Below are 26,533 nucleotides of genomic sequence, written 5' to 3' on the forward strand. Positions count from 1 at the left end.
GGTTGGAGAGGTAGCTCAGCAGTTAAGGCGCTTGCCTGCAAAGCCTAAAGACCCAGGTACAAGTCCCCAGGACCCAGAAAGAGCCAGGGGCACAAGGTGGTGCACACAGCAAGAGTTCATTTGCAGTGGCTGGAGGCTTGCCCATTCTCTCTACCTGCCTCTTTCTCTCTCATAAATAAATAAGTGTATTACAATTTTTTTTTTTTTTTTTTTTTTTTTTTTGGTTTTTCAAGGTAGGGTTTCACTCTGGTCCAGGCTGACCTGGAATTAACTCTGTCATCTCAGGGTGGCCTTGAACTCATGGCGATGCTCCTACCTCTCTCTGCCTCCCGAGTGTTGGGATTAAAGGCATGTGCCACCATGCCCAGCTACAAAATATTTTTAAAAATCCATCTGCTCTTTGTGGTGTTTAACAAAGAGCTCCACAGTCCTCTCCCCAGTAACAAAGGAAAAACTCTCTGTCGTAAGTAGAAGTAGATGGAAAACTACTGGTGAGGACAGCATTTTGAGGGTGATGAGGTGCCCATGGCTTTCGGGGAAGTGCTCCACCGATGTGCCATGTAAGCAGGCTCTTTTGTTTCACTAAAGGAGAAAAGTATCAAAACTTTTCATACTAAAGCACTTATAGGTGCATCTCTATGAAATGCGAAAATTTACAAGATTACTTATTTCTGAATTCTGGTAAATAGCAGTCTCAGGCATCTATTGTCAGTGTGAGGGGAAGCGTCGTGACAATGTCTGAGGGGGCTTTAGTGACTGAAGGTCAGAACACCGCCGCCTCAGGGCACTCAGATAGGCACGCAGCGGCCAGTTAGTCACCAGGATTCCGTTTGGCTCGAGCACTCAGCACACCTTCTCCTGTGGGGAGCCTGGGCCCCACGCCTGCATGGAACTGCCCTTACAGCCTGCTCCACACAATAATCCAGTTGTCTCCTCTCTTTAGAGAGCATCACTCATGAGCAGTCCTTAATTACATGTGTCCCTGAATACATTTGGGACATGCACATCAAGGGGCCTGTGCAGCCTGGGCTGGCTTTGGGTGCACGTGGGCAGTAAGACAAACTGTGCCCTTTACGTGAACTTTTAGGGAGAAACCCTTATTTACCCTGACTTATGCCCATGTGTAACTAGTCATGCATAGGACTAAATTTAGATGCATGATGGGAAGGAGCATGCACAGTAGAGAAGAATATGTTAAACTACAGGGTCACCTGAACTATGGACCTATTGATCCATCCTCCCCTAAAATCCTTATACGAAGAAGCCCAGACCACTTCCTGGGGCCTCGGAGTTCTCTCCGCCCCAGTGTCCACTGCCCCTCGGACACTGGACTCAACCTTTACTGTCACTTTGCTCCTGATCAATTTTCTCACTACTTCACTGCTTGTATGTAGCTTTCTTCCATCATCTGAGTAAGACGGCAAGAAACAGGAAGCATGCAGAGAGGAAGAGCCCTGGTCACAACACTGCACCCCACAGTGGGGCTTGGTGTCTCATGAGGGGGGCTGTGATCAGCCACCTCTGAAAGCTCATGCACAAAACCAGACCTGGGTCTAAACATGCTGTTTCCATCCAAGGCCCAACTTTAGAGGGGATACCAGGGAAAGGAAAATTGAGTGAAAGTGTACATTGTGGGACATGTTTTCTTTGACAAGTGACCATGGTGGTCAAAAAGACAAGGAACATGCAGTCAAAGGAGGACAGGAGGAGAGCTGGTTCAACACTAAGGGTTAGTAACCATCAAGAGATGGAGCAGTCTGTGCGCCTCCAGCAGGCACCTGTGAGAATCTGACCCTGTACCGGGTACTAGGCGACAGGAAATGACTGTGGGCTGATGAGGCGTTTTGCACTGTGAGTAAAGAAAACAGCTCCCTAGGGACATCTTCAGGAGTGAAACAATAAATGAGCAGTCTCTCTGAAATGCTTTAGCACAAGAGCAAAAGAAGGGGTTACTTGTTTATGAAAAAAATGTATTTATGAGAAAGAGAGAGAGTGCCAGAGATGCATGACATAATAAAACTCAGTAAGATGAAGGTAAGGTCTCAACACCGAGGCTCGGGAGCAGCAACTCGGAGGCAGTTCCTTTCCACTGCTGCCCAGAATACGAAGACAGCCGGGGCTCATCCCTGCAGCTGAGAACAGACTGCCTGCTACCACTGCATTCCCACAGGTCTCTAAAAACATGAGGCCGTTTGCTTATACACCCGCTGTCCACTAAATCACACAGCTCTGCGTCCCCAGCCGGCCAGTCACAGGACACTCCGTGGTGGTTCTGTCACTCTCGCGGCAGCGGAGAGGGCACATCGGGAACAGCAGCAGCTAAAACTCATTCTACCAAGAGGCTCCAAAGCCAACCCGGCGCCTGAGCCACTGGGAGATGAGAGCTAGCAGAGCTGAGCACGAAGACTTCCGAAATGAAGCCAGGAAAGGAGCAGGTGGTTCTCCCATAGACCTACTCCATGCTTCCCTCCTCAGCGGCGGGGGGAGGCGCCTTCCCGGATAGGGGACGCCCGCCCAGCCTGGACTGCTCACATTTTCACGTGTTGGGATTACGAAGAGAAGTGACCATTTGCAGGCTGCGAACTCTGCCCAGCTAGAAACGTGTGTGTTGCTGGCCTCGGCTGACGCAGGTCAGTCTCCCAGTCAGGACCACACTGCCTGGGCTCGGGCACGGGCTCTGCTGCCCCTGGGACTCCAGCCACTGTGTGGCTTCAGTGCAGGGGAAACATATCTGTATTTCCATATCCCGCTTGATGAAAAGGAAAATATAATTCTTAAACATATTTCCCCTTTCAAGAAGCATTAGTACAAACGAAATAGAAATTATTCTCAATTACCAAAGTGTTTTAAGAGGAAAATTTCAACTAATGCTACTGACACTTTGTGTTTCTTAACTGAATGAGCAATAGTTTCAGAAAAATCAAAGAGGCAAACAGACTTGGGCTAACTGCTGTCATTCCGAATCCCAGGCAGGCCTAGAGAACATGGAGGTCAGACCACTAACACGAGAGCAGGTGACCGCGCCAAGCTGGACTTAGTGCCTTTCTTGTGATTAATTGATAATAGTAATGAGATGCCAAGGCTTCTTTAAGGAAAGGGGTGCCAGAGGTTTAGACAAGCAGCCAAGACATGGCAACTGTGAAACGGCCCGTTACCAACAGAGCTGTCATGTGGGCCAGAACCAAAAGGCCACAAGGAACTGCATGCAGAGGACCCCTTTCAGAGCCAAGGGAAACAAGGGTAGTCTGGGCAGGACCCAGCCACCCTTCACTCTGCCTTTGGTGCCCAGCCTGTCTGAGTGACCCCCAAGTGCTGTGGATAAACTCTAACCCAACAGGGCGGGCTGTGTCTTATCTCTGCACATGGGCTGGCCTTGAGGAGCCCAGGAGCCACGTGGCCAGTGCAGAGCACCAGCGGTGTGGGCCGCGGGCACTGGGACAGGGCCTCAGGCAGGGCGTGGGCGTTTGGGCTCCTCTCATTATTGCCCAAGCTGCTCAGACACTCTGCGGCACTATACCACAGAGCACAGAACCACCCTTTTTGGTTGCAGATAAAAGGACTTCTTTCTTCCATACACATGTAAAGTACAAAAATCCACTTTCAGATGTAAATTATAGAAAATCAGGGTACCTTGCAAGGGAAAACTGGTTTACCACTACCTGAAATCTGTCTCACAAAAGGATGAAGTGAGCTGGGGGGGGGTGGAGGTAGAGGGAACAGGGAAGAGAGGACTGCAGCGTTCCGCTGCTCCTCTTCTGCAAGGGAAGAGGAGGGGTGCTGCGCTGACCACTGACCACTGACCACTGCCCCACTGAGGCCGTCCAGCACCTAGCCCAGGCGACAAGGCCCCAGCCATGCTTCCACAGCCAGCATGCCTCCTGTGCCGACCTATCCCCAGCTACTCAATCTGTCCCACAGCATCTCCCACCCAGACTGCGCGGCTCCGCGCCAGGCCTCCCCAGCACCCCAGAGAGCTCCAGCGCCTCTGGAACCTTGTTTCCGCCTCCACCCTTCTCTTGCTGGAGGCTGGGGCAGTGGGAGAGGCCAGAGACAGGGACAAGCAGAGGAAGCTTGGGCACTCACGTCGATGGCGTCCCTCTCGAATATGCGCAGCTGCAGGAAGAGCTCCAGCTTGATTTTGCGCTCCTGAAAGAGCTCCTCCATCTGCGACTGCGCCTCGTCCAGCTGCTGCAGCACCGTTTCGATGTGGTTGATGGAGCTGTTGTGGGGGGTCTTGTTGCTGGAGATGGCAGAGTCCCTGGGAGGGCGCAGACAGGGTGAACAGGAATTGAACGAGAAAGTCTCACATTGTTCGACACTGGATCGGGCATCTCAAGTCAGAGGGAGGAGAGCTGGCAGGAAGTCTGGGCAAAGGGAAGACACCGCCACATGCACACCACCGCCAGGCTCCTTCCTCTGAGCAGCCGGCTGCAGCGCGCAGGGACGGGCACGGCTGCACAGCACTGGAGCGGCGCCTTCGTGCCACCTTCCCAAGAAGCCAGGCAATTACAGAAAATCGCGTTGGTAGAGTTTTATTTTTAGGACTTTTTTTCTTAAGTAGAGAGAACAGCTGGTACCTGTTCAGTGCAATGACAGCCATCCTATCCTGCCTGGCAGGTTAACCTTTACTGCAATCAGTGAAGAAACTTGCCTCCCTCAGTGACCACATTAGACTAGTGGCTAGCGATCCCATGCAATCACGCGAGTGGTAGGTAAATGGGGATGACACGTAAGTAAATGGTGGCTGGGAACCAATGAAAGGGCCCTACAAAATTTGCCTCCAAAAGAAGCAAGACCAAGCCGAGTCTTGCTACTGCCCTGAGAAGCACGGGGGGCTGCCACCCTGCCCACCCAGGCCTGCCTACCAAGAGATGATGGCTGCCATCTTCAGGACAGCCTGGGGACACAGTCTCGGGAGGCTCAAGTTCAGCCATGTGTGCAGAAAGTTCAGTAACTAGACAGATGGCATTGAAATGTTAATAAAAGCTGAATTCTGAGGACTATTCTGTTATAATGAGAAAAAGAAACATTTAGAGTCAAGAAGCACGGAGAGGGCACGGTGGTGAAGGGTGCTTCCTTGCGGGCCAGCAGGCCTGAATGCACCTCCCCAGCTTAAAGCCTGCACTTCTGCACTCCTGACGGCCTCCAGCAATAGGAGGCCGGGCAGAGAACTGGGCCAGATGGAATGGAGCACACGAAGTGGCAAAAACAAAACCAAGGGAGACCTCACCTCAAGCAAAAAGCGGAAGAAGAGGACGGACAACCCAGGGTTGTCCTTGGACTTCTGCACATATGCTACACACACACATCATCATCATGAAAACACTGGCAGGGAGGGCCGAGAAGGGGAGGGAAAACACGAGAACCATCTCTGTTCTTTGAATTCATGAATGCCATCTGTCCTGCAGATGCTGGTTGTCCAAGACAGGGAAGGGGAGCCCCGTCCCCAACCACAGCAGGGTCTCAGGATCTGTGCTGGGGGGGGGGGAGGGCAGGAGGCCCACCTCAGCTGCTGAATGAGGTCCTCCCCTTCCTTGATCACGTTGACTGTCACCTGCAGCGTGGTCTGCTGCTGCTGGCCGAAGCGCTTGATGAGGTCCTGCACGGCCTCCACCGACTCGGCGTACACGTCGTCCAGCAGCTCCTTCTGCAGCTCCTCCAGCCATGTCCACAGCTGCGGGCGAGAGGCTCGGTGAGCAGGGGCGTGCGCGTGGGGACAGGGCGGCGACAGGCTGCTCCCCAGACAGGGACGGAGGGAAGGAAGGGATGGAGGGAAAGGGGGAGAGAGGGGCCACACCAACGGTTGGGCAGTCACAGGAACACATACACAAAAAAGCAGCATGCCACTGCTGTGTGGAGTAAAAATAAACAGGCGGTGAGGCGGAAGAGACTGTCACAAAAGAGGAAAGGGACGGGAAGTCACTCTCCCATTCTTCAGAGGCCCGTCTGACGTGCAGTGGAAACACGAAAAGGCTCTCTGACAAGGGGGACAGCTGGCCACAAGAGGCGTTCTCTGACACATGTCCACCTTAGCAGATGATGAGCTTTGTTCTTAGCCAAGGCGCTACAGCTCATTGTGAATTATTAAATCATCACTTGAGGTGACTGCTTAATATCCCCCAGCACAGGGGGCGCAATCTTGCTGAGGTAGCATCACACCTGGTGGTGCTCCTGAGGTGACCATACCCAGTTCGGGTCCCCAGGGCCAGCCTATCACCCGACTTTCCATCTTCCATGGGACGAGGGCACACGGAAGACACCCCTTCAGTGTGCCCACCACTAAGCCGCCATCCAGAGGGCAATCAGGCCCACCAGGAGCCAATGATCAAAGCACTGCCTGCTTCCTGGCAGCCCATCAACTCCTACAGACCTCTGAGGCACCATTCCAGGAACAAAAAAGGTCAATTCATTAGACCAAACAGGTACCGGTGTCTTGGCAGTGTGGGATGCACATAGAGAAGATGCCTCTAGCTTCCCTGGGGATGTGAGGCACCCACCCACGCCTCCTGGCCATCTGTACAGCTCTCCTGCTCACTGGAGAGGATGACCGCGTCAGTGGATCACTGGGCACCGGCCACTCCCCAGAGCTTCTCAGGCTCGAACCTCAGACCCACGCCTGCCACAGTGCATTTGCAAAAAGGAGTTGTGCTGTGTTTGCTCTTTTCCTTCTAAGCTTGTTTTCCTATAAAACAGTTTGAGATGTAACCTATGTACAACTAAGTTGTATGAGTTTCTACCCCATGAAGTGAGTCCCAGTACTTTTTTGTGAGAGAGAGAGAGAGGAGACGCAGCGTTCTGATTCCTTCACGGACAGTTCTGGGCGTGCACACAGTGCTGTGAGCAGCGTTCTGATCCCTTCACGGACAGTTCTGGGTGTGCACACAGTGCTGTGAGCAGCGTTCTGATCCCTTCACGGACAGTTTTGGGTGTGCACACAGTGCTGTGAGCAGGCCCACCTTGGCCTGCCCCCACTTGCCCCACTCCCCGGCTGGCCCCTGTACTCTGAAGTTTCCCATGTCCTTGGTCGTCCTCCCTCCCTGGCAAACTCTCATCTACTTCTATCCATTGTTGTTGGCTGTGTTTCCTTTTAGAAAGTACACTGCAGCAATTACTCACTGCACACTCATCCTCGTCTGGCTTCATTTATTTAGCGGAAGTCCTGTGACATTCACACTGCTGTGTGCACCAGCAGCTCACCCATTCTTTGCTTCCTTTGCTGAGCACCAGCCCGGTGTTATTTCTACCTTGGGGCCATCACATGGCTGTAGCGAACACCTGTCCTCGGGCTCTCCTCTCAGAGAAACACGTAAGAATAGGGTGCTGGGTCAGGAGGTGGGCTCCTGAACTACAGACTCTTCAAAGTGCCACGCTGCTTTATGCTCCCACAGCAAAGCCATCAGAAAGGACGCTAACCCACATTTCGGGCATTTCATTTTGACATGAAAGAACCATCCATTGAGTCACCAAATCCTGTCTGGTGCCCTGCATCATCTCTGGGGACTGTCATCAGCAAGTGCTTGCTTGGGTGCTGTCTGGGCAGTCCTGGTCACGCAGCACGTGACAGCTGCACTTGCAGGGCGCGCAAGGGTCACAGCGCGATGACTGAAGAGCTCTTCCTGCACGCTGTGCACTCCGCTCTCTTCTTCAAGCTCAGCGCAGCTCCTGCGAGAGCACACGAGCCTCAGTGACCGCCCTGGCGCCACCACTGCAGAAATGAGGCCGGCACTCTTGCACAGAGGCGCTGCGAGGCTCAGGGCCGCCCAGCTCTGCCTGGAGGCTCCACGGCTCTCCCTGGCACCTGGGAAGCCTTGCCGCAGAACTCAGCTCACAGACGAGAAGGGGCAACGTTCCTATCTGGGTGGAGAGGGTTGCAAAATTCTTCTACCAAAATAGTCCCTTAAGTTACAAACATTTAAACAAGTTTCACTTATACGCTGATAAAGAGATGATCAAAAGCCACTCTTGGGGCTGGCCTGACATACGACACCCAGGTGTGGGTCTACATATCTCCAGTGCCATAAGACAGGGAACGATTTCTTCCCCAAACGATGCCCAGTGTGGGCTCTGAAGCCCAGTGCCTGAGGTCAAACCTACTGTGACCCCTTTGTCACGTTTCTTACCTGGGCTTTCTCTAAAGTATGTGGGCACGGTGACGCCTACTCAGAGCTGCTTGGCGGGTTAAGTGACAGCTATGTGCAGAGAGGACGAGCAAGGAAATGCTAGTCACTACTTCTATTTGGGATTTAAGAAAAACATTAGAAAAATCACAAAGCTTAAAAATCTCTACATAGGTTCCAGTATATACAGGTTTCTCTCAATTGTTCAAAGCATGCCACTCTGGTAAAGTTGATATTATGCCACATCTGAATCCTTGCACTCCTGAAAATAGTTCACTGTGAGGAAAGGTGGCAGAAGACTCGATTCACTCTGGCTTCCTCTGAGTGCTGGGGGAAGTGCCTCAAGTATTTTGGGGTCACATTTTGCCCTTCCCCCTGGTGGACTTATAAAAAAAAACTGGTGTTTCCTGGATGTTTGGGTCTTCTGTTGGTGGAATGTGCTCACCCACCCGGCCCGCAAGGGGAGTCAGTAAGAGCTACGGGGCCTGCAGGAATTCATGTGGGATTGCGCCGACGAAAAGGAAAAAATATCTGAGGTAGAGGAGCAAGGCTATATTTAACATCACGAGGTCAAATGTCCGACAGTCTGTTGCCACTTAAGAATTTTTCTGTCTGGTCCCACAGGAAACAGTCCATTCAACTCAGAGGAAAAGAAAATTTGGAGAAAGTTCCTTTGTAATGTCAATTGAGGATGAGCTGACGCACACCTCAATGCAAGCTGCAAAATCTATTTTTAAGCTTTTAAAATGGCATGTGTGATGTCTAAACACCCTTCAACAAAGAAATCTCTAGGATCCTTATGAAATTCTTACATGCAAGTTTTCCAAGGATGAAAAACTGCACTTCTGTGCAAGCAGCTAGCTTATGATGAAAAGGTCCAATTCGACCCCCCAGCAAGAGGAGCTGCATTCTGGGTAAATTTGGGCCACTTGCTCCTGAGAATCGCCCTGGTAGGACGCAGGATATGCAACACTGCCCCCTAGTGGGCATCAGAGACACGGCGGCACCATCAGTCTGGTGCTCACTCCTGTCTGGGGGTAATTGCAAGCAAGGTGGAAGTTATGAAGAACTTGCAGTCAGACCATAACTGGGCTGCATGTGTACCCAGACCTGGCCCATGAACCTGGATGCAGGTTCTGCGGAGGAAAATTCTGTGGAGAAAACCCAAGCACCTGGCACAATGTCCACCTCAATGGGACCCAAAGGCCAACATGGGCCCTGCAAAGCCTGCCGCAGGAAGAGAAGGCCATTGGGAGACAGAGAGGGAGGGAGGCAGGGAGGGAGACAGAGAAGGAGGGAGGGAGACAGGGAGGGAGGGAGAGAGAGAAGGAGGGAGAGAGGGAGGGAGGGAGGGAGACAGGGAGGAAGGGAGACAGGGAGGGAGGGAGACAGGGAGGGAGGGAGACAGGGAGAGAGGGAGGGAGAGAAGGAGGGAGGGAGACAGGGAGGGAGGGAGAGAAGGAGGGAGGGAGACAGGGAGGGAGGGAGGGAGAGAAGGAGGGAGGGAGACAGGGAGGGAGGGAAGGAGGGAGGAGGAGAGAGGGAGGGAGGGAGGGAGGCAGGGAGGAAGACAGGGAAGGAGGGAGGGAGACAGGGAGGGAGACAGGGAGGGAGGGAGGGAGGGAGGAGGAGAGAGGGAGGGAGGGAGGCAGGGAGACAGGGAGGGAGGGAGACAGGAAGGGAGGGAGACAGGGAGGGAGGGAGGGAGGGAGGAGGAGAGAGGGAGGGAGGGAGACAGGGAGGGAGGGAGGGAGACAGGGAGGGAGGGAGACAGGAAGGGAGGGAGACAGGGAGGGAGGGAGGGAGGGAGGAGGAGAGAGGGAGGGAGGGAGACAGGGAGGGAGGGAGGGAGACAGGGAGGGAGGGAGACAGGAAGGGAGGGAGACAGGGAGGGAGGGAGGGAGGGAGGAGGAGAGAGGGAGGGAGGGAGACAGGGAGGGAGGGAGGGAGACAGGGAGGGAGGGAGACAGGAAGGGAGGGAGACAGGGAAGGAGGGAGGGAGACAGGGAAGGAGGGAGACAGGGAGGGAGACAGGGAAGGAGGGAGGGAGACAGGGAGGGAGGGAGACAGGAAGGGAGGGAGACAGGGAGGGAGACAGGGAAGGAGGGAGGGAGACAGGGAGGGAGGGAGGCAGGGAGGAAGACAGGGAAGGAGGGAGGGAGACAGGGAGGTAGACAGGAAGGGAGGGAGGAAGGGAGGGAGACAGGGAGGGAGACAGGGAGGGAGGGAGGAGGAGGGAGGGAGGGAGGGAAGCAGGGAGGGAGACAGGGAAGGAGGGAGGGAGACAGGGAGGGAGGGAGGAAGGGAAGGAGGGAGGGAGGAGGAGAGAGGGAGGGAGGGAGGGAGGGAGGGCAGGAGGGCCAGGCCAGCTCCCTGGTGATAAAATTCTCAGATTTGAGGTCCCAGGCGTCGTACCTGATGTACACTGAGCACAGGCCACAGTGCCCATCTGGGGTGGGCATTGAGGGAGGACTTAAGACACCGGCCAGGGACCTTTGACCTGAGTGTGTGCCGGGCAAAGTCCTTGGAGCACTCCACCACCAGGCTTGCCTTCTGTGCAATGGGGTCATGTGACTGCACACATGCATCCCCATTAACCTGCACAGTCAGTTTGAGGAGCCAGTGAGATAAAGACAGGGAAAAGCTCACATCCTACAAGGGCTCTTACACAGAAGCTCACAACATCGGGGCGTTTTCCTGCTCTTGCTTCTAACGTGGGCACCAGAGGGGATGGGCAAACTGTAAAGGCAGGAAGGGCAGCATCAGAGACATAGGTGCCCACAGCTGCTGCTGCAAGTTAGAAGTGGGTAGTTTTGATGGTAACTTACAGGATGGACAGTGGCAAGAGGATGACCTATGCATATAACACAACACGTGACTCTTGTCAGGGCCAAGAAACAGGACAGCTGGGCATTGGGGCATGCACCTTTAATCCCTATCTCAAAAAAAGGAGAAGGGGGCGTGGGAGTGGGAGGTGAGAGAGGGAGGAGGAGAAGGAAGGAGAAAAGAGAAAGGAAAACAGGACAAAAAGGGAACTGTTCCAACCACCTACAGTGCATTCTTTAGGCAGAGATGATGAACTATGCTTTGGTTATAAATGCCTGGTGCCCCAGTGAAAGAATCAGGGGTTCGAGGAGGACTTTTTCTTCTTGTGTGGGCAGGGAAAGAGATGCTGAAAGAAAATGGCTAAAGGCTGCATAGGCAGGGGTAGGAAAGGGCAAGTTAGGACTAGTATCATGAGGGCTGGAGAGATGGCTTAGCGGTTAAGGCATTTGCCTGTGAAGCCTGAGGACCCAGGTTCAATTCCCCAGAACCCATGTAAGCCATCTGTGCAAGGTGGTGCGTGCGTCTGGAGCTCGTCTACAGTAGCTAGGGGCCCTGGCGTGCCCATTCTCTCTCTTTCGCTCAAATAAATAGACAAATAGGTATATTTCTTTAAAAAGATGAGTATCATGAGATGCATCCATGAAGATACAAATATGAGGAAGAAACAAGGACACAAACCACAACCATGTTCAAACCACAACCATGTTCAGGGCAGACCCACATGTAAGGGGAGCTACACGGGCATTCGAGTCCCACGGGGTGGGGGGGGCTCTCTGCAAAGACAGGGATGAACTAACGCACATGGCAATGACGACCGCCCGGGGACAAGGCACAGGACACGACTGGGCCGAAGATGGCTCGGTGGTTAAAGGTGCTTGTGCGCAAAGCCTAACGACTTGTGTTTGACGCCCCAGTACCCAGATAAAGGCAGATGCACAGAGTGGTGTACGTGGAGTTCATTTGCAGCAGCCAAAGGCCCTGGCGTACATATTCATTCTGCCCATTCTCTCTCTACCCCCATTTCTCTCTCTCTCTCTGCTGCAAATAAATAAAAATGTTTCAGATTTTTGAAAGAAATGGGACATGACTAACAGAGCTGAGGGTCAGAGTAATCAATGGGGACATTACCCAGCACTCCGCTTGAGAAAGAACACGCGCCAGGAACTTTGGCGCTCTATTCCACAGCGTCCCCAACACATACACACTGGCTTCGGCAACTCTCATATCCTGGAGTGTCAAATTAGGGAACAACTCTTTCTCACCCCCATTTGAAGACTGGCCACTGCTCCCCTGACATGGTTGTAGTAGGCCAAGAAACATTCTCTTCTTTGCTGGAACAAGTCTTCAAGTCTAGAAACTGTGGCCACTTTCCCGGAGCATCCATGCCTTTTTCCGAAGCTCGGAGTTGATTTCTCTAGCTCTGTGTGCCCCTGTGGCAGGATCTGAAGTTGCCTTGTTTTTCAGTTCCCTTTCAGACATGCCTGTATAAGCCAAACAGCAGCAGGAGCAAGATGGCTACTTCCTGAGGGCACGATCCTAGGCGCTGCTTAATGAAAGCCCACGAATCACTCTGGGTATGCCATTGAGGGTGCCAGTAACGTCTAAAGGCCCTTCTTTGATGAACGTAGAGTGCTGCCCCTTGTGACCTTAATCTATTCTCAATCAAAACAGACATACATGGGCTGGAGAATGGTCCAGTGGTTAAGGTGCTTGCCTATAAGGACCCAGGTTCAAATCCCCAGTGCCCATGTAAGCCAGATGCACAAGGTGGTGGATGTGTCTAGAGTGTTAGCAGTTACTGAAGGCCCTGGCACATCCATTCTATCTGCCTCTTTCTCTCAAATAAATAAATGTCTTTAAAAAACACAACAGTCATACATACTAAAACCTATGAATGGGCTGGAGAGATGGCTTAGTGGTTAAGAGCTTGCCTGTGAAGCCTACAGACCCTGGTACGAGGCTCGATTCTCCAGGACCCACGTTAGCTAGATGCGCAAGGGGGTGTATGCATCTGGAATCCGTTTGCAGTGGCTGGAGGCCCTAGCATGCCCATTCTCTCTCTTTCTCTGCCTGCCTCTTTCTCTCTCTGTCGCTCTCAAATAAATAAATAAAAATGAACAAAATATTTTAAGTTAAAAAAAAAAAACTATGAATGAAGACAGGTGGGCTGGCATAGAGGATCAGACGACTTGGTGAGACTGTCTCAAGAAAAAAGGAAAATCAGCAGAGTACTTGCCTAATATGCACGGGGCGGGGCCCTTGGGTCCGTGCTCAGCATCAGAAACTCAGTCAATCAAGCAAGCAAACCTGACTCTTACTGAGATCTGGAATCCCATCACACAACAGACTTTGGTAAGCATGTCTCCTGCACCGACCCTGCCACACACAGCTTTCTGCACGGGGCCATTTCCTGTCACCCTGCAGTGAAATAATACTGACACAGTAATAAGAGGAAGGACGGCTGACACACGCAAGACCATGCAAACTTCAGAGGAAAGAAGCAGAGTGGAAAGTCGATCACAAAAGAGCTCATGATTCTACTTATGTGGCTTGCTTGAAAGAACAAAAATAATACAGATTTAAGACAATGGCTAGTGCCAGGGCTCAGAAACAGTTACAAGATTATAAGGGAACAATTCGGTATGCTGAAAGTGGTGGTCACTACGTGAATCTATACACTAAACCACACATGTGCACACATGCTTTATTTGTGACACAAGTTGAGCAAATGAGTGACCACCACACAGTGTGGCCTGCAGGGTCCACACAGAGCAGAGGAAAGGCTTCTCGGGGTGAGGGGTGTGTGGGGCTTGGCCCAGCGGCCCAGTGAACAGGCTCTGCACCGAAACCACCACTCAGGAGACGCCAGGGAGGGTGGCTAGGCTGTGCGATGGGCAGCAGCCCTCAGTCCCTGCAGGCAGCTGAGCCGCCCCGGCTGTGAGAGGAGAGCTCCGCTGTGAGCAGTGGCCCCATCCCCAGAGTACCCACTCCTCACCCTCTCCTTGCTGGGGGCAGGGTGCAGGCCAAGCCTTGGCTCCAGCTGTCTTAGAGAGGGAAGCCTGCCTGCTCATTTGCAAGGCATAAACACGAAGTCAGACTGTGCTATAAGAAAAAAAAGAAAAAGAAAAGAAAAAAAAACTCTCCAGGTGGTTGGTAGGCCTCTATTTTTGACTTCTGAATAAAACGAAAGGTTCTCTTTCCCAGGCATTACTCAAAAACAAAGCTTGTCCCAGTTAAGTGTGTAAGTCTGCAGAACACAACCAGGGGTTTCTTTACCGAACTCGAGGCAGCCCGACTGAACTGGGATGACCTTCCTGGGAAACCAAAGCTCCTGAGAACAAAGACCATGCAAGCCACTGACTCATCTCAGAAGCCAGAGCTGACACAGCGCTCAGTGTCACCACCTGTTTACCTCAAATAGACCTTGAATGCAAGAAGTAATTAGCAATTAAGGCAGGAGCTAATTCTGAGAAAGAATAAGTAGGAATGGAGGAAAACAATTATGTTCTTACTGTGGCTGAAAATAAAACTATCACTTAAGCATGCAACCTGAGCGTAAATACAGATGGCGCCGCTCCTTTCACAAGCTTGCTGAGTACCAAGTCCGCGAGGCGAGCTAGGCAGCGGGGACACGAAGGAAAGGAGGCGTGCCCTGGCCTCACTGTGTCCGGGGTGTCGGGCAGTTCTGAGCCTGCTCACCACTGGATCACACCACCAGTGGATCACACCACCACTGGATCACACCACCACTGGATCACACCACCTCTGCACACAGCACCGCTAGCTCAGGGAACGAAGAGAAAGAGTGAGTCAGTGACAAGGAAAAGGTGGAAACTGCATCCAACAGGAAAGGAGGTCAAAATACAAAGGACAAACTGAGAGAGGACTGTGGCCAAAATTCATGTGACTAAATGCCACAAGTAATACTGAGGAGTTCGGATGAAGATCAAATGTAGGGGAAAAATCCTCCCTGATAAGGCCAAATGTGTGTCAGGCCAATCGATAATCATTTTAACTACTTTAAAAAGACATGGGGTGTGATGGGGCAAGGAATGAGCACGAAGCCTCCAGAAAATGGGCAAAGCCTATAACTGTTTTCAGAGGAAGTAAAACAGGCCCTGGAATACTTCCACACTGTATGAGGGGACGGGGCAGAGATCTCGGCATCTGACGTCCAGGTACCTGGAGTACTTCCACACTGTATGAGGGGACGGGGCAGAGATCTCGGCATCTGACGTCCAGGTACCTGGAATACTTCCACATTGACTGTGAGGGGACGGGGCAGAGATCTCAGCATCTGACATCCAGGTACACAATAATGTCCTCCGTATGGAAATGCTCTTTCTCTACTGCCAGAACAACTCTCTTCCCCTCTCTATTCTTTTTATGGTGAGAATCAGTCTACAGATGGCCTTAATCCTTTCTCCCTCTCACTTGGGTGTGAAACTGAGTAAGGCAAAAAACATGCCCACATCACCAGAAGAACCAACTCATTAGCAATATAGGCACACTGCAGAGGGCACAGGCTCGGACCCCGTATAGACAGGAAAGGCCACCTTCCATCTCATTCCATACGGCTATCCCCAAGAGATCTCGAAGTCAGCCCCAAGGGGACACTGCCTTGACGGTGGCTTCCAGAGTTATAGTGAGCTCACCTCCTCAGAGAGCCAGAAAGAGAGAGAGTGTGACGACACCCCCCCCCCCCTTGCAGGGAAGCTTGAGACCATCTTTGCAGGAGGAAGAGGGGTGACTCTCAGGTCTAGAGACCTTCTGAACTTGCCTAGTGAAAGACAAGTTTCTTTTCTACCCCTCTCAGGCGAATTACATGGTCTGCCTAGGAAAACCTGATTGGCACATCCTTAAAAAATTGTTCATTTGTTTGATGTGACTTCACATAAATGCCTCATTGGTTCAACATGATCCTCCAGATGGCCCTTAACTACAATTTCATTTTAAACTAATCAAACTTATCCTGAACTTTTATAAGGATTCAGTCAATAACCTATTTCAAATTACTACTGAAGAAAATCATTCTTTCTGCACAAACCTACCAAGTATTCCTTAGAGTTTGGAGCTTCTGTGCAGTACATAAAAGTACCCTAAAGTCAGGCATGGTACCACACACCTTTAATCTCAGCACTCAGGAGGCAGAAGTAGGAGGATCACTGTGAGTGTGAGGCCAGCCTGACACTACATAGAGAATTCCAGGTCAGCCTGGGCTAGAACGAGACCCTACCTCAAAAACACAAAAGAACCCTGAAGACATCTGAGGGCTATTCAAAAAAAAAAAAAAAAAAAAAAAAAAAAATCAGCCTGGAAAGGTGCCCACAACTTAAATCCCAGCACTCAGAAGGCTGAGGTAGGAGAGTCCCCAAGTTAGAGGACAGCCTGGGACTACACAGTGAATTCTAGGACGACCTGGGCTAGAGTCAGACCTTACCTGGACAGGGGACCGGGGGGAGGGGGAGGGGGGGCGTGGGACAGAAAGACAGAGAGAGAGAAAAGTCCTCTGAGGAAAAGTCAGGGGCTAAAATGAAGCCCGAAGGGAAAAACCAGGCCATATGCCAAGCTATGGGCCACTCTGTCCCTCACTGCACTGTGAGTCACCTAGGTCTTGTATCCTGCTACATATGTCCTACCAGCCACCAAACCTTCCTTTGGCTTTGGGTGGAGCTCAGAGAAAATGGCTGTGATAAAGAAGGCGAGTTTTCTGCTCCCATAGGCCCTTCATGAAGAGGAAAGGATGAACCACTAGAAATTTTCCAAGCGTGACAGGGAACAACTTAACCTGCAATACTTAAGGTTTCTCTGGCCTTCAGACTCATACACTGTAGCATTCCTAAAGAGCTGATCAAGAAGAATTAAAGGTGCTTTCAGTCATAAAAAGATGTGTGTGTGTGTGTGTGTGTCCGCGTTCCAGGTGCACATGCGGAAGCCAGGGCGCAGCTCTCCCGTCTCTGCCTCTTGCGAGGCCCTCTTCCAGGCTGGAGCCCTCCCCTGCTGGTCGTGTTCTGTGTTCTGTCGCTCTCTTTTGTTCAGCAGAGGGTCTGAGATGAACCAGCTTGAGTGGCGAGTACGTTATCCACTGAACCATCTCCCCAGCCCAGTGTTGACATTTCAAAATAATTTTCCAAGTTTAGTGGCAATACTGACTTGCGTGGTACGCTACTGGATTCCTTGAGCAATACCATTTCCCCATTAAAACACTATTAGAAAAACCGGCAAATCCAGGACTTGTTTGTAGAATGCCGCTTTCCTCTCCGCTGTCTGCCGTGCCTGCTTCGTGGAACCACAGCTTGGTCTTACAGGGCAGCCAACTGTGCCCCTCAGGCTGCCAGGCCACTGAGGAGCACTGCCGGGCAGGTGGCTCAGGTGGGTGCTACATGCCTCCAGCTACAGGTAGGAGCGCTTCCGGCCCGCCAGCACAGCATCAGTAACAGCTGTGTGCCCTTTCCCCTCGTCTCCCACAGCATCTAAGATGCCCAGGACAGTGACTCAAAGGAGGAACTGGCAGACTGGATGGCTACCCAGCGCTCTGGCCCTCAGGCAATCCAGGCTACCCCGTGCTCCTGCCTGCTTTCCTACACAGGTCACCCTCCACCCGCTTCTTCCTCTGAGCTCACAAAGGAAAGGAACTCGCTAGTTCATGCTAGCGGGGGAGAGGCCTACGGGAACGGAGCAGGGCTTCACGGAGACTTGCGTGCGGAGAGCCGAGAGCGCGAGGACGGCGGCTCACGGAGGCCAGGGAGAGGCCTGGTGTCGGGCACCTGGCACGCTGCTGAGGTGGGGGCTGGCCGGCAGGGAGGCTGTTCCTCACGTACAAGTCACTGGCGCTTCCGGAGCACCGACGACCTCATCAGGCTTGTACTACAGACAAGCACCGATGGCAAGGGGGGGGAGGAAAGCAGGTGGTGGACTTCAGGTGACCTGAGTGAGGAGCTCAGATTAGAGATCCCTGCATCTGCGAGAAACCACCCCAAAGAACAGCCACTGAAAAAATGTCTCTAAGCTGTGACATGATTAAGGGCAGAGGAAGAAGCTAGGTATTCCATTCTGCTGCCCGCCTCTCAGTTCTCGCCCCTCTGCACTAAGGACCTTAGTCCCGGCCATAAGCCCAGGCCAGACAGAAGCAGCAACTCCCCAGGTTCTTAGCAAATTGCCAAATTGCCAACTGCTCCCTCCACTCACTCCATGGACTCACAGGATCTCAGCAGGAGGGAGCAAGGTCCTCCTGGAGCTCAAACAACCTGTTTGTGGGCAAAGTGCCCAAGGCCCGGGAGTGCAGTGAAGTCCCCTTGTTAGTAGGCTATGGGCCCTTGGCCTCGGGTGCTTTCTTATGCAACACAAGCCAGACTGCCCTTCCCAGTGGTCTCTTTATTCTGTTAGCATCAAGTTTTATATGCTTAACTCCCAACCACCCACAAGCACCAGCGTATGCATTTCTAGCTCATAAGGAGCTGTATCACATCTTGTCATTTTGAGGCCTTCTGTGGAGAATTTCTTCCCTGGAGCACAGCTGCAGCAAGCTGGCACCGTCCCACCTGCCTCACTGCTCGGATAAAAGCCTGCCTGCCCCAGCAGCCGCGGGAGGAGGAGGAGGAGGAGGAGGAGGACTTTATTTCAGCTCACAGGCCGGCCGTCCCAGCAGGGGCGGCGTGCTGCAAGAGCACGAAGCAGCTGGTCGCATCCCGTTCCCAGTCCCAGGGCAGAGAGAGGAGCGCTGGGCGGCGACAGGCTGCGCAGTGTTCTCTGCAGTGCAGGAGCCCAGCCCATGGCATGGCGCCACCCACGGTTAGGGTTGCTCTTCCCACGTCTATTACTCTAATCTAGAGAACCCCTCATGGACATTGCCTAGAGATTTGTTTCCAACAGGATCCTAAATCCCGTCAAATTGACAAGCTAGATTGACCATCTTTACTCAGTGTGTAGCTGCTCAGAGAAATCAATTTTACTATAAGCCTCAAAAGTAACCTAAGGAGCTAGGCATGGCAATACACGCATATGATGTCAGCACCAAAGAGACCGAGGCAGGAGGACTGCCGACCAAGATTTTGGAGCTAGCCTAGGCTACATAGTGAGTTAAAGGCCAGTATGCAGCACTAGCAGAATCCTGCCTCAAAAGACAGAAATCAAGCAGAACATATTACCATATTAATAAATTAATAAAATTAATAAATAACATAGTTCAATTTTATGTCCTCTTCCAAGAATTTTGTATTACGTGTATGTACATATATAATATATACACACACACATACCGTTATGTACATAGACATGTTCTATATTATATGTTTTATATTATATGTGTGATATATGTGTAGCATATACTCTGTATATGGTATGAATGTTATATTTCATACTCCAAATAACATCTCATGTCATCAGATAAATATTTAATAAGAACATACTCGTGGCATTAGCATTAGTATTATTTGTACTATGTTAGCTATGGTACAAATTGAATGCAATACGATATTAATTTTTGATACTATCTGCTAGCAGTCTGGTAAAACTATAAGCTATCGTGACACAATCAGAAGGGAGGTCCTACAGCCACCTGCACACCCGCCTTCTCACTTTCCCTGCTAACCTCCTGGCCCACAAACTCTGTCTCCTGACCCCTCACACCAGAGACACCACAGCAAAGGCAGTGCCCACTATGTGACGAGGGCGGCAAACACTACAGTCCAGTGCACAGCAGTACGTGGCACTAACGGTGCCAATGCATGACTTTGCCACCTCGAGTTCACTGTCCTGGGTTTCAGACATACTGCAGTTGTGTAATTACATTCTATAATGCCTTACCTCTTTTACATGGGTATGAAAGGACACCGACATGTCCAGTAGGATCTTCCGTTGTTCAACTCGCCGAACAAAATCTTGGATCCGGTCTTCCAGCTGATGGGCAGCCTGGTAGATCTCCTCCGGGTCGCATTCCCCCGTCTGCGCCAGCTGCTCAGCTGCCTCCAGCAGCTTGTCCGCGTTGGTGTATGTGTTCTGCACAGGACCCAAGGAAACAAATAAATAAAACCAGCCAGCCAGCCTGCGGGCCGGAACCCAGGGCCAGAACCAATCTGCATTTCTGGTGCATGGAAGTTGAACAGAAACTCTCCAGAGGAGCGGTGATTTTAGGAGTTCTGCGCGTCTCTGTCGGCAGCCCCTTCTGAAACCATGAAGGTTATTCAGCACTGGCCAGCATGCAAGGCTCCTGCTTCTGAAGCTGAATGAGGCCATTGCAGGACTCAGAAGGGGCGTTCAGGTCTTGGCGCAGACAGAAAACAGCCACAGATGCCTGCCTCACTTTCCCTCTCAGTGGAGCCGGAGCCCAGCTCTGTGTCTCTGGTTTCCTAGGCTGCTGTATCCTAACTTGCCCCAGTGCAAATTTCAGGTGAGGCTACAAATGGAAGTTGCTATCCCTTTCCATGTGCTTTTTAACTTTTATTTTCTTTATGGACAATTTCAAACATGGATAAAACATGCATTGAACATATTTACCTCCATTTCCTTCTCTCATCCCTCCCACTTCGCCCCTTCTTCCCAACGACTCCCCCTTCTACTTTCATCTTTTTTGATTGCTTGTTTATATTTATATTTATATTAGTTAGGCTTGCTTGCATGAGCACGGGGGGGGGGATGACGAGCATGAGCAAGTTACGAGTGGCTAAATTGAGCAGCATGACTTACTGGCAAGGGTGAGCTCTTCTTCTGTCTGTTCAGGGGAGATGTTTTTGAAATGGAAACAATAATTACAACAGCAATATATAAAGTGTAAATAAAGTGTAATGCTCTGGGAAGATGATTCTCTTTCACTTCTTGATAAACTGAGGTTGCGGCTGTGTTCCTCACAAGAGCACATAAGCTAGAGCCCAGAGACTATGACCCGGAAGCTGCCCTGGGAGGGCACTGCTGAGAGGAGCTGCTGAGGCCAGCGGGAGGCCCTCGGTCACTCTGGAGCAGGGTGACCTCCAGGAGGACCCCTTTGAGAGAAGCTGACTCCTTTCTGCTCCTGAAACACTCAGCCTACACTAGACTAGGGACTGGCTGCGTCTCATCTGAGTGTGTGGAATGTGACCCACATCAGAATGCGCAGGGAATAAGACCCTCAGTCAGGTGACAAAGGTGCCCCTGCACTAGGCTGGGAATGACATGGGAAATGTCCATATAGAGTGGGGAGGGCACCCTTGGAAGTTCTTTTCTGTTGCCAACACCACAACCACAGCTGGGTGAGGCGATAGGATGGAGGTGGATTTTCGTTTATGGTTCTGCAGGTCCAAGGTCCTAGGGCCACAGGGTGACGGCCTTCTAGCTGACAGGCCCCAAGAGGGCATCACAGAAGACAGCAATGTGTACGTGTCTCCTGGTCCCCTTTCCTCTGCCTTATAACACTGCTAGGTTTCAATCTTGGAGGCTTCCCTATTATTTTATCTGGTCCTAATCACTTCTGAAAAGCTGCACTCTAGACACCAGTGAGATTAACTTCAACTCTCTTATGACTTCATGCTAGGGATTAAATTATATAACATGTGAGCCTTTAGAGAAGACACATTAAAACCTCACCAAACCAGTGCTGTCCCTGGCCCCTAAATGTCACACCATCATTCACTGCCCCTATTCCAAAGTGTTAGTCATTCCAACATTAGCATCGAGACTCAGGAAAAACTCCTTGATTGCAACTGTGAGCATGGAGGCATCAAAGGCTCCTCCTCCTAAGGGCTGACTGTGGAGTATGCCCAGGTGAACATTCCTATTTCAAAGCAAAGGGAAATGGGCACTATGAGGGAATGCAGGGCCAACCCAAGCCCAGCAGGGCACGTGTTCTAGCACCTTGTTCAGGCCTAGCAGGAGAGGCGCTCCCAAGGCAGGAGCCACACTGCTTTTCTGGTTGTCACCTATGTGGCTGCTGCCTGGGCTGCATGCTAATGACACCAGCTGCCCTGGGAAGTCATCTGAATTTTCAGGGGTATCTGCCACAGCTCCACTAGTAACTCCATTTAGTGTTCTCTACATGGGCCGCCGACTCTGGTGAACTTGGCCTTGGATTCCAGGTCTTCCTCGGGAATATCTACAGAAGCTATGCCGACCCTGTGACTGATATTCTGTGTGCCTACAGAGCCAGCCCTATGTGGGTGCCAGGGTCTGCTGTCACATGAGCCACACAGGTGCTCCACGTCTGCAGCCACATGAGCTGTACCTGTGCTCAACTTGTGTGGCCACAGAGCACTTTGCCAGAAAGCCAGGCCAACAGGAATTCTGTTCATCAGAGTACCCTGAGAAACTGCAGCCTGAAGGACCATGGGCCTGTTTTAGGAGGCCTAGTCTTGAAGGTTTCTAAGGTACCCTCAAGGTCTTTCTCTACTTGTATTCCCTTTTGTTATTTATTTTTAGGCAGCCTTAACTCTGCAGCCCAGGCTGGGTTGGAGCTCACAATATAGCAGGATTACCTCTATCCCACAGTGACTCTCTCCCCTCGGCCTCCAGGTGCTGGGATTATGGGCATGCATGTCCATGTTCACCTTTTCCTGTTGTCAGGATGTGTTGGGCCTTTTGTCAGTGTCACGGGGACAACGGGGCTCCGTGCCGAGTGGGGAGGCCAGTGTAGCTTGCGGTGCAAACAAGCACTGCGAGCACGTGCTTCGGTTTCGGAGGAGAGGCGTCTGGTTCCCTTCCTGACGGCCCCGCAGCTGTGAGCTGTTCGCCTCTGAGCTGGCCCTGCGAGCCCCCGCTTGACAGCGCCTCCCCGGTAAGGCCAGGCTGAATGTCGGAAGCCTGCACACCTCCGTGCCAGCAGGCAGACACACCAAGCATGAGCAAGCTAAGGACCAGCGCAATTTTGAACGAAGCAGGACACTCAGAGGAACATGACAGTCACCACAGCCGAGGGCTTGTCTCCTCGGCACAGCCTGGCGTGGGCCGCCGGCACCTGCAACTGCGAAAGCCTGGCCAGGCCCTTCTAACAGCACATGCACCGGCGGTAGAACAGAGATTTCCCCCTGGTGGTAATACCAACCGTCCGACCACCAGTGTTGGCTTTTGACAGTGACACCATTTCGCTCCCGCTTCCCATGTGGGAAAAGTGAGGCGAGGAGGATGAAGCAATTTGCCGAGCCCGTTACTGAGCTGGGACAGCTCAATCAGTCGTGGCCAGGCAACCAAGAGTGGGTTTGAGGTGGGCTAAAGGAGCTGGCATTCTTCCTGGTGCCTGAGGCCGTCTCTCTGGGCCACCCCCTCCGGCTCCCCGGGTGAATGAGATAACAGACGGAGCAGGCTGTGGAGCCCAGACTGGTTCCTCTCTCCTGACAAGCAGCCCGCACTGTCCCTGGACTCGGGTGGGGAGCAGGGCAATGCACACTCCCGCTTCAGCTCACCAGGACGGCCAGAGGCTGCAGATAACAGTGATACGGTCAATGAGAAGGAAGTTTTCCCAGCGTCAGGACAGACAGGAAAGGTGGAAACAAGCACTGAGAGGTCTGAATACTCCAATTCTACTCGTTCCGTCTGTGGGAACAGCAAACCTCCGAGGCAGTCTACAGGACTGTGAAAAGCAGGGTCAGCACAGAGACAGAGGAATCCACACTAAGGTCACCTGAACCACCACTTAAAAGGTACATAAACTCCACAGTCACTTTTCATCTGGGAAGGAAAAACACTGCATGGGAAGTAAGTTCGCTGCTGCCACCTAACCCACATGCACAGGCCCCGTAGGTGCCAGCTCCAGCCTGAGCTACGGTATGAGTGAATTAAGACCACAAACAGCAGTCCTGGAACACCCCATTTGAGGAGAACGTAAGGCAGAACCAGTCACTATTGTGGGGGCTGGAAGCTCAGCCGGGTAGGCAGGTCAGTGAATGACGTCACCTGGAGCACTACAAACTGTCAGGACACTGCGGCGGCAGTTAGCTGCTCACACAGGCAGCAGTTAGCTGCTCATACAGGCAGCAGTTAGCTGCTCACACAGCTTCATAATCAGGATGTCTAGACGTTCTGGGGCAAGGACGTGGGACTCTGAGCACCTGCGGCCACCGACCTTTTTAATTAATTAACACAGTCTTGTAAGCAACTTGGTAAGAGGATAGTGTCATTTCAAAGCTAGGTAAGAGAGAATCAGAAAGATTAATTTGTTGATGGTTATACAACCAGAAAGCAGAAGTCATATTTATTATTAGGTTTTAGGAAACTTAATAAGGGGGAAAAACAATCTTGAAGATTTGACAGCTAGTCGATACTTACTAATCTAAGGAAAATTCTTTCCTTTTTCCTTTTTCTTTTGGTGGTGCTGATCTAACCCAGAACGCACGCCGGGCAAGCACTCCCCCACTGCCCCAGCCCTGTGGGAATCTGAAAACAATTTGACCTGAATTTTCCTCTACTGATTTACTATAAAGGACTTCAAAATGAACTTTATTAAAATGTCAGCCAATTGTATTATGTGCAGGAATTTAAGGCATACTAAAAATGTGGAAGCAAAACAACAACAAAAAAAAAAATGTGAAAGCACTGTGTTTGTCCACATGGCCTACATACAGTATTCTTCTAACAAGGATGAATGAGCCCAGTGGAGACACCTACCTACCTTCTGAAAACCTAGGAAGAAGTTAAGGTCTGTGGTTTTCCAAATGATTATAATTATATGAACACACAGTAAGTTATAAATAAATAAGTTATAAAATTAAGGTAAAAATAAGTTACAAAGAAATAAAACAGCTTTGTGGAGAACACCTTCGAGGCCCCTTATGTCTTGCACAGTGATATGACCCCAGGGGATATATAAGCAGCAAGGAGCAGGGCGGCTTGCCGTGGGACCTGAGGAAAGATGCCATGCCTCATTTTGTAACAACAGCCAAGACAGCTCTGTTCTTAAAACCAGCTTCGTCACCATGCTAGTGTGATCGGGGCAGTCAAAGTGTTTGCGACCTCTATGGGAACACTGACCCAGACAACTGCTTAGAAAGCAAATGATGACTGTCAAAGAGCCTCTGCCTTTCCGGCAGTCACTTGCCAAGACTGCCAAGGAAAGCGGTTTTAGCTTTCTATACATACCACTGAACCAAAGGCACTGAGGTTGTGCCCACCACACACCACTGAGCATCCAGCGAGGCACACTCAGCAGCATGGGTCTACTCACAAGCAGTGCGCAAAGCAAAAGATCATCGGGAACTCATAAGTTCTTGGATCTGCGAGAGGCAAGTAAAAGGGATCCAGCGCTTCCCGAGGTGGCCAGTGTCTGGAGCAAACATCAAGCCCGGGGCTCCTGTGCCAGGGCTGCACAAGGCAGGCTGGGCCCCGTGACTTGCTTCCACCAAGGAAACAGGAGGTTTCTTTTGGGGTTCCTCCTTCCCAGAACACTGGGACTGTTTTACACAATAAATCTATATTTAGGCACATTTTCGGTGAATTCAAACCAGAGATTTTCACTACCTCCTTTTTGACTCTTACGCCACCTCATCAGGCTACAACTCAGTAATTTAAGAAGCTCACTATGAGAAAAGATTGTATTAAAAAAACTGCTAATTTAAGAGCTTTAACCCAAACCAATTTAGCAATAATTTTCACAAAGAAATCTTCAAAACACACCCTGTCCCTGAGAAACAAATCAACCAGTATTATGAGTGTAACTGAAATTTACTGAAACAGCAAGCTTTGTTTTTACCTTTGTGACTGCATTTCCTTCCTGTGCTGTCTATTTTTAGAAGCACAATTAGATGCTGAGGAGATGCTCAGTGTTAAAGGCACTTAGCCTGCGAAAGCTTGGTTCAGTTTCCCAGCCACCATGGGAAGCTGGATGGGAGTTGTTTCAGTGCAGCAGAAAGAACCCTGCACGTGGGCCCGCACGCATGCGCGCACACACATAAAAATGGGTGATTTGGAAAAAGAACCAGCTTGTTCTGCCTCCAAGAATGTGTAAATCTAAAATATGAATGTAGACACCAACAGCATTTCATCTGTAGCTTATTTCAACAGAAGCAGGGGAGGCTGGGAAGGCCAAGGAGAGGTGGTTCCAGGCCTGCCTCAGCCTCCCTGTTCTGGAACAAGACCGAAGCTACCGGCTCTCAGAGGGAGGCAGGGCAACCACGAGTGCCGTCAAGACCCCTTCTCCTGCACGGCGCCCGTGACTTCTCCAAGCGCATCAGCACACAGGCTCCCATCAGAGGAGGCCTGGAGGTGGGACACGGCTCTCAGAGGCAAGGGGAGGAACAGGGTAAGTAGGCAGCAGGCCGTTCCTGGGTACCCAGCACCTACTGTAGCAAGGCCACGGTGAAGTGCTTGTCTAGGCCTAGGGCTGGCGCATGAGCAGAAGCGGAGGAGGTGCTGCAGGAGCAGACAGTGCTTTCTGAGAGGGGCGCACAGGAAGAGCTGGGAGGAGGTGCCCAGGATGCCGGGGCGGAGGCCATCCCTGAAGGGCCAGGCACTGCAGTGGGACTGGAGAGGACAAGGTGAGATGTGAGGCGATGTGAAAACAGGTACAGCCTCATGCTGAAGCGGAGAGTACACACCCACAGGGAGAGGCCTGAAGAGAGGACGCTGCTCACTGCACGCGGCTCTCCGGCCTGGCATGCCGCGGGGCCTCCTGACCATGTGCCGGCTTTGCCCAC

At 51.5% G+C, this 26,533-nt stretch overlaps 1 protein-coding gene across 3 annotated transcripts in view; it reads right to left on the reverse strand.

Moving 5' to 3' along the window:
- The window catches only part of Trio (trio Rho guanine nucleotide exchange factor), a 353,577-nt gene that overhangs the window by 132,256 nt on the left and 194,788 nt on the right, over positions 1 to 26,533 (reverse strand). For all 3 annotated transcript variants that reach the window (XM_045132004.1, XM_045132006.1, XM_045132005.1), the window contains exons 11-13: positions 19,749 to 19,940; positions 5,505 to 5,674; positions 4,084 to 4,258 (exon numbers count right to left, since the gene is read on the reverse strand). In XM_045132004.1, the coding sequence (XP_044987939.1) occupies positions 4,084 to 4,258; positions 5,505 to 5,674; positions 19,749 to 19,940 (537 nt within the window). The remainder of the gene's footprint in view (positions 1 to 4,083; positions 4,259 to 5,504; positions 5,675 to 19,748; positions 19,941 to 26,533) is intronic.

Source organism: Jaculus jaculus, chromosome 13 (assembly GCF_020740685.1).
Source record: "Jaculus jaculus isolate mJacJac1 chromosome 13, mJacJac1.mat.Y.cur, whole genome shotgun sequence".
NCBI classification, from domain to species: domain Eukaryota; kingdom Metazoa; phylum Chordata; class Mammalia; order Rodentia; family Dipodidae; genus Jaculus; species Jaculus jaculus.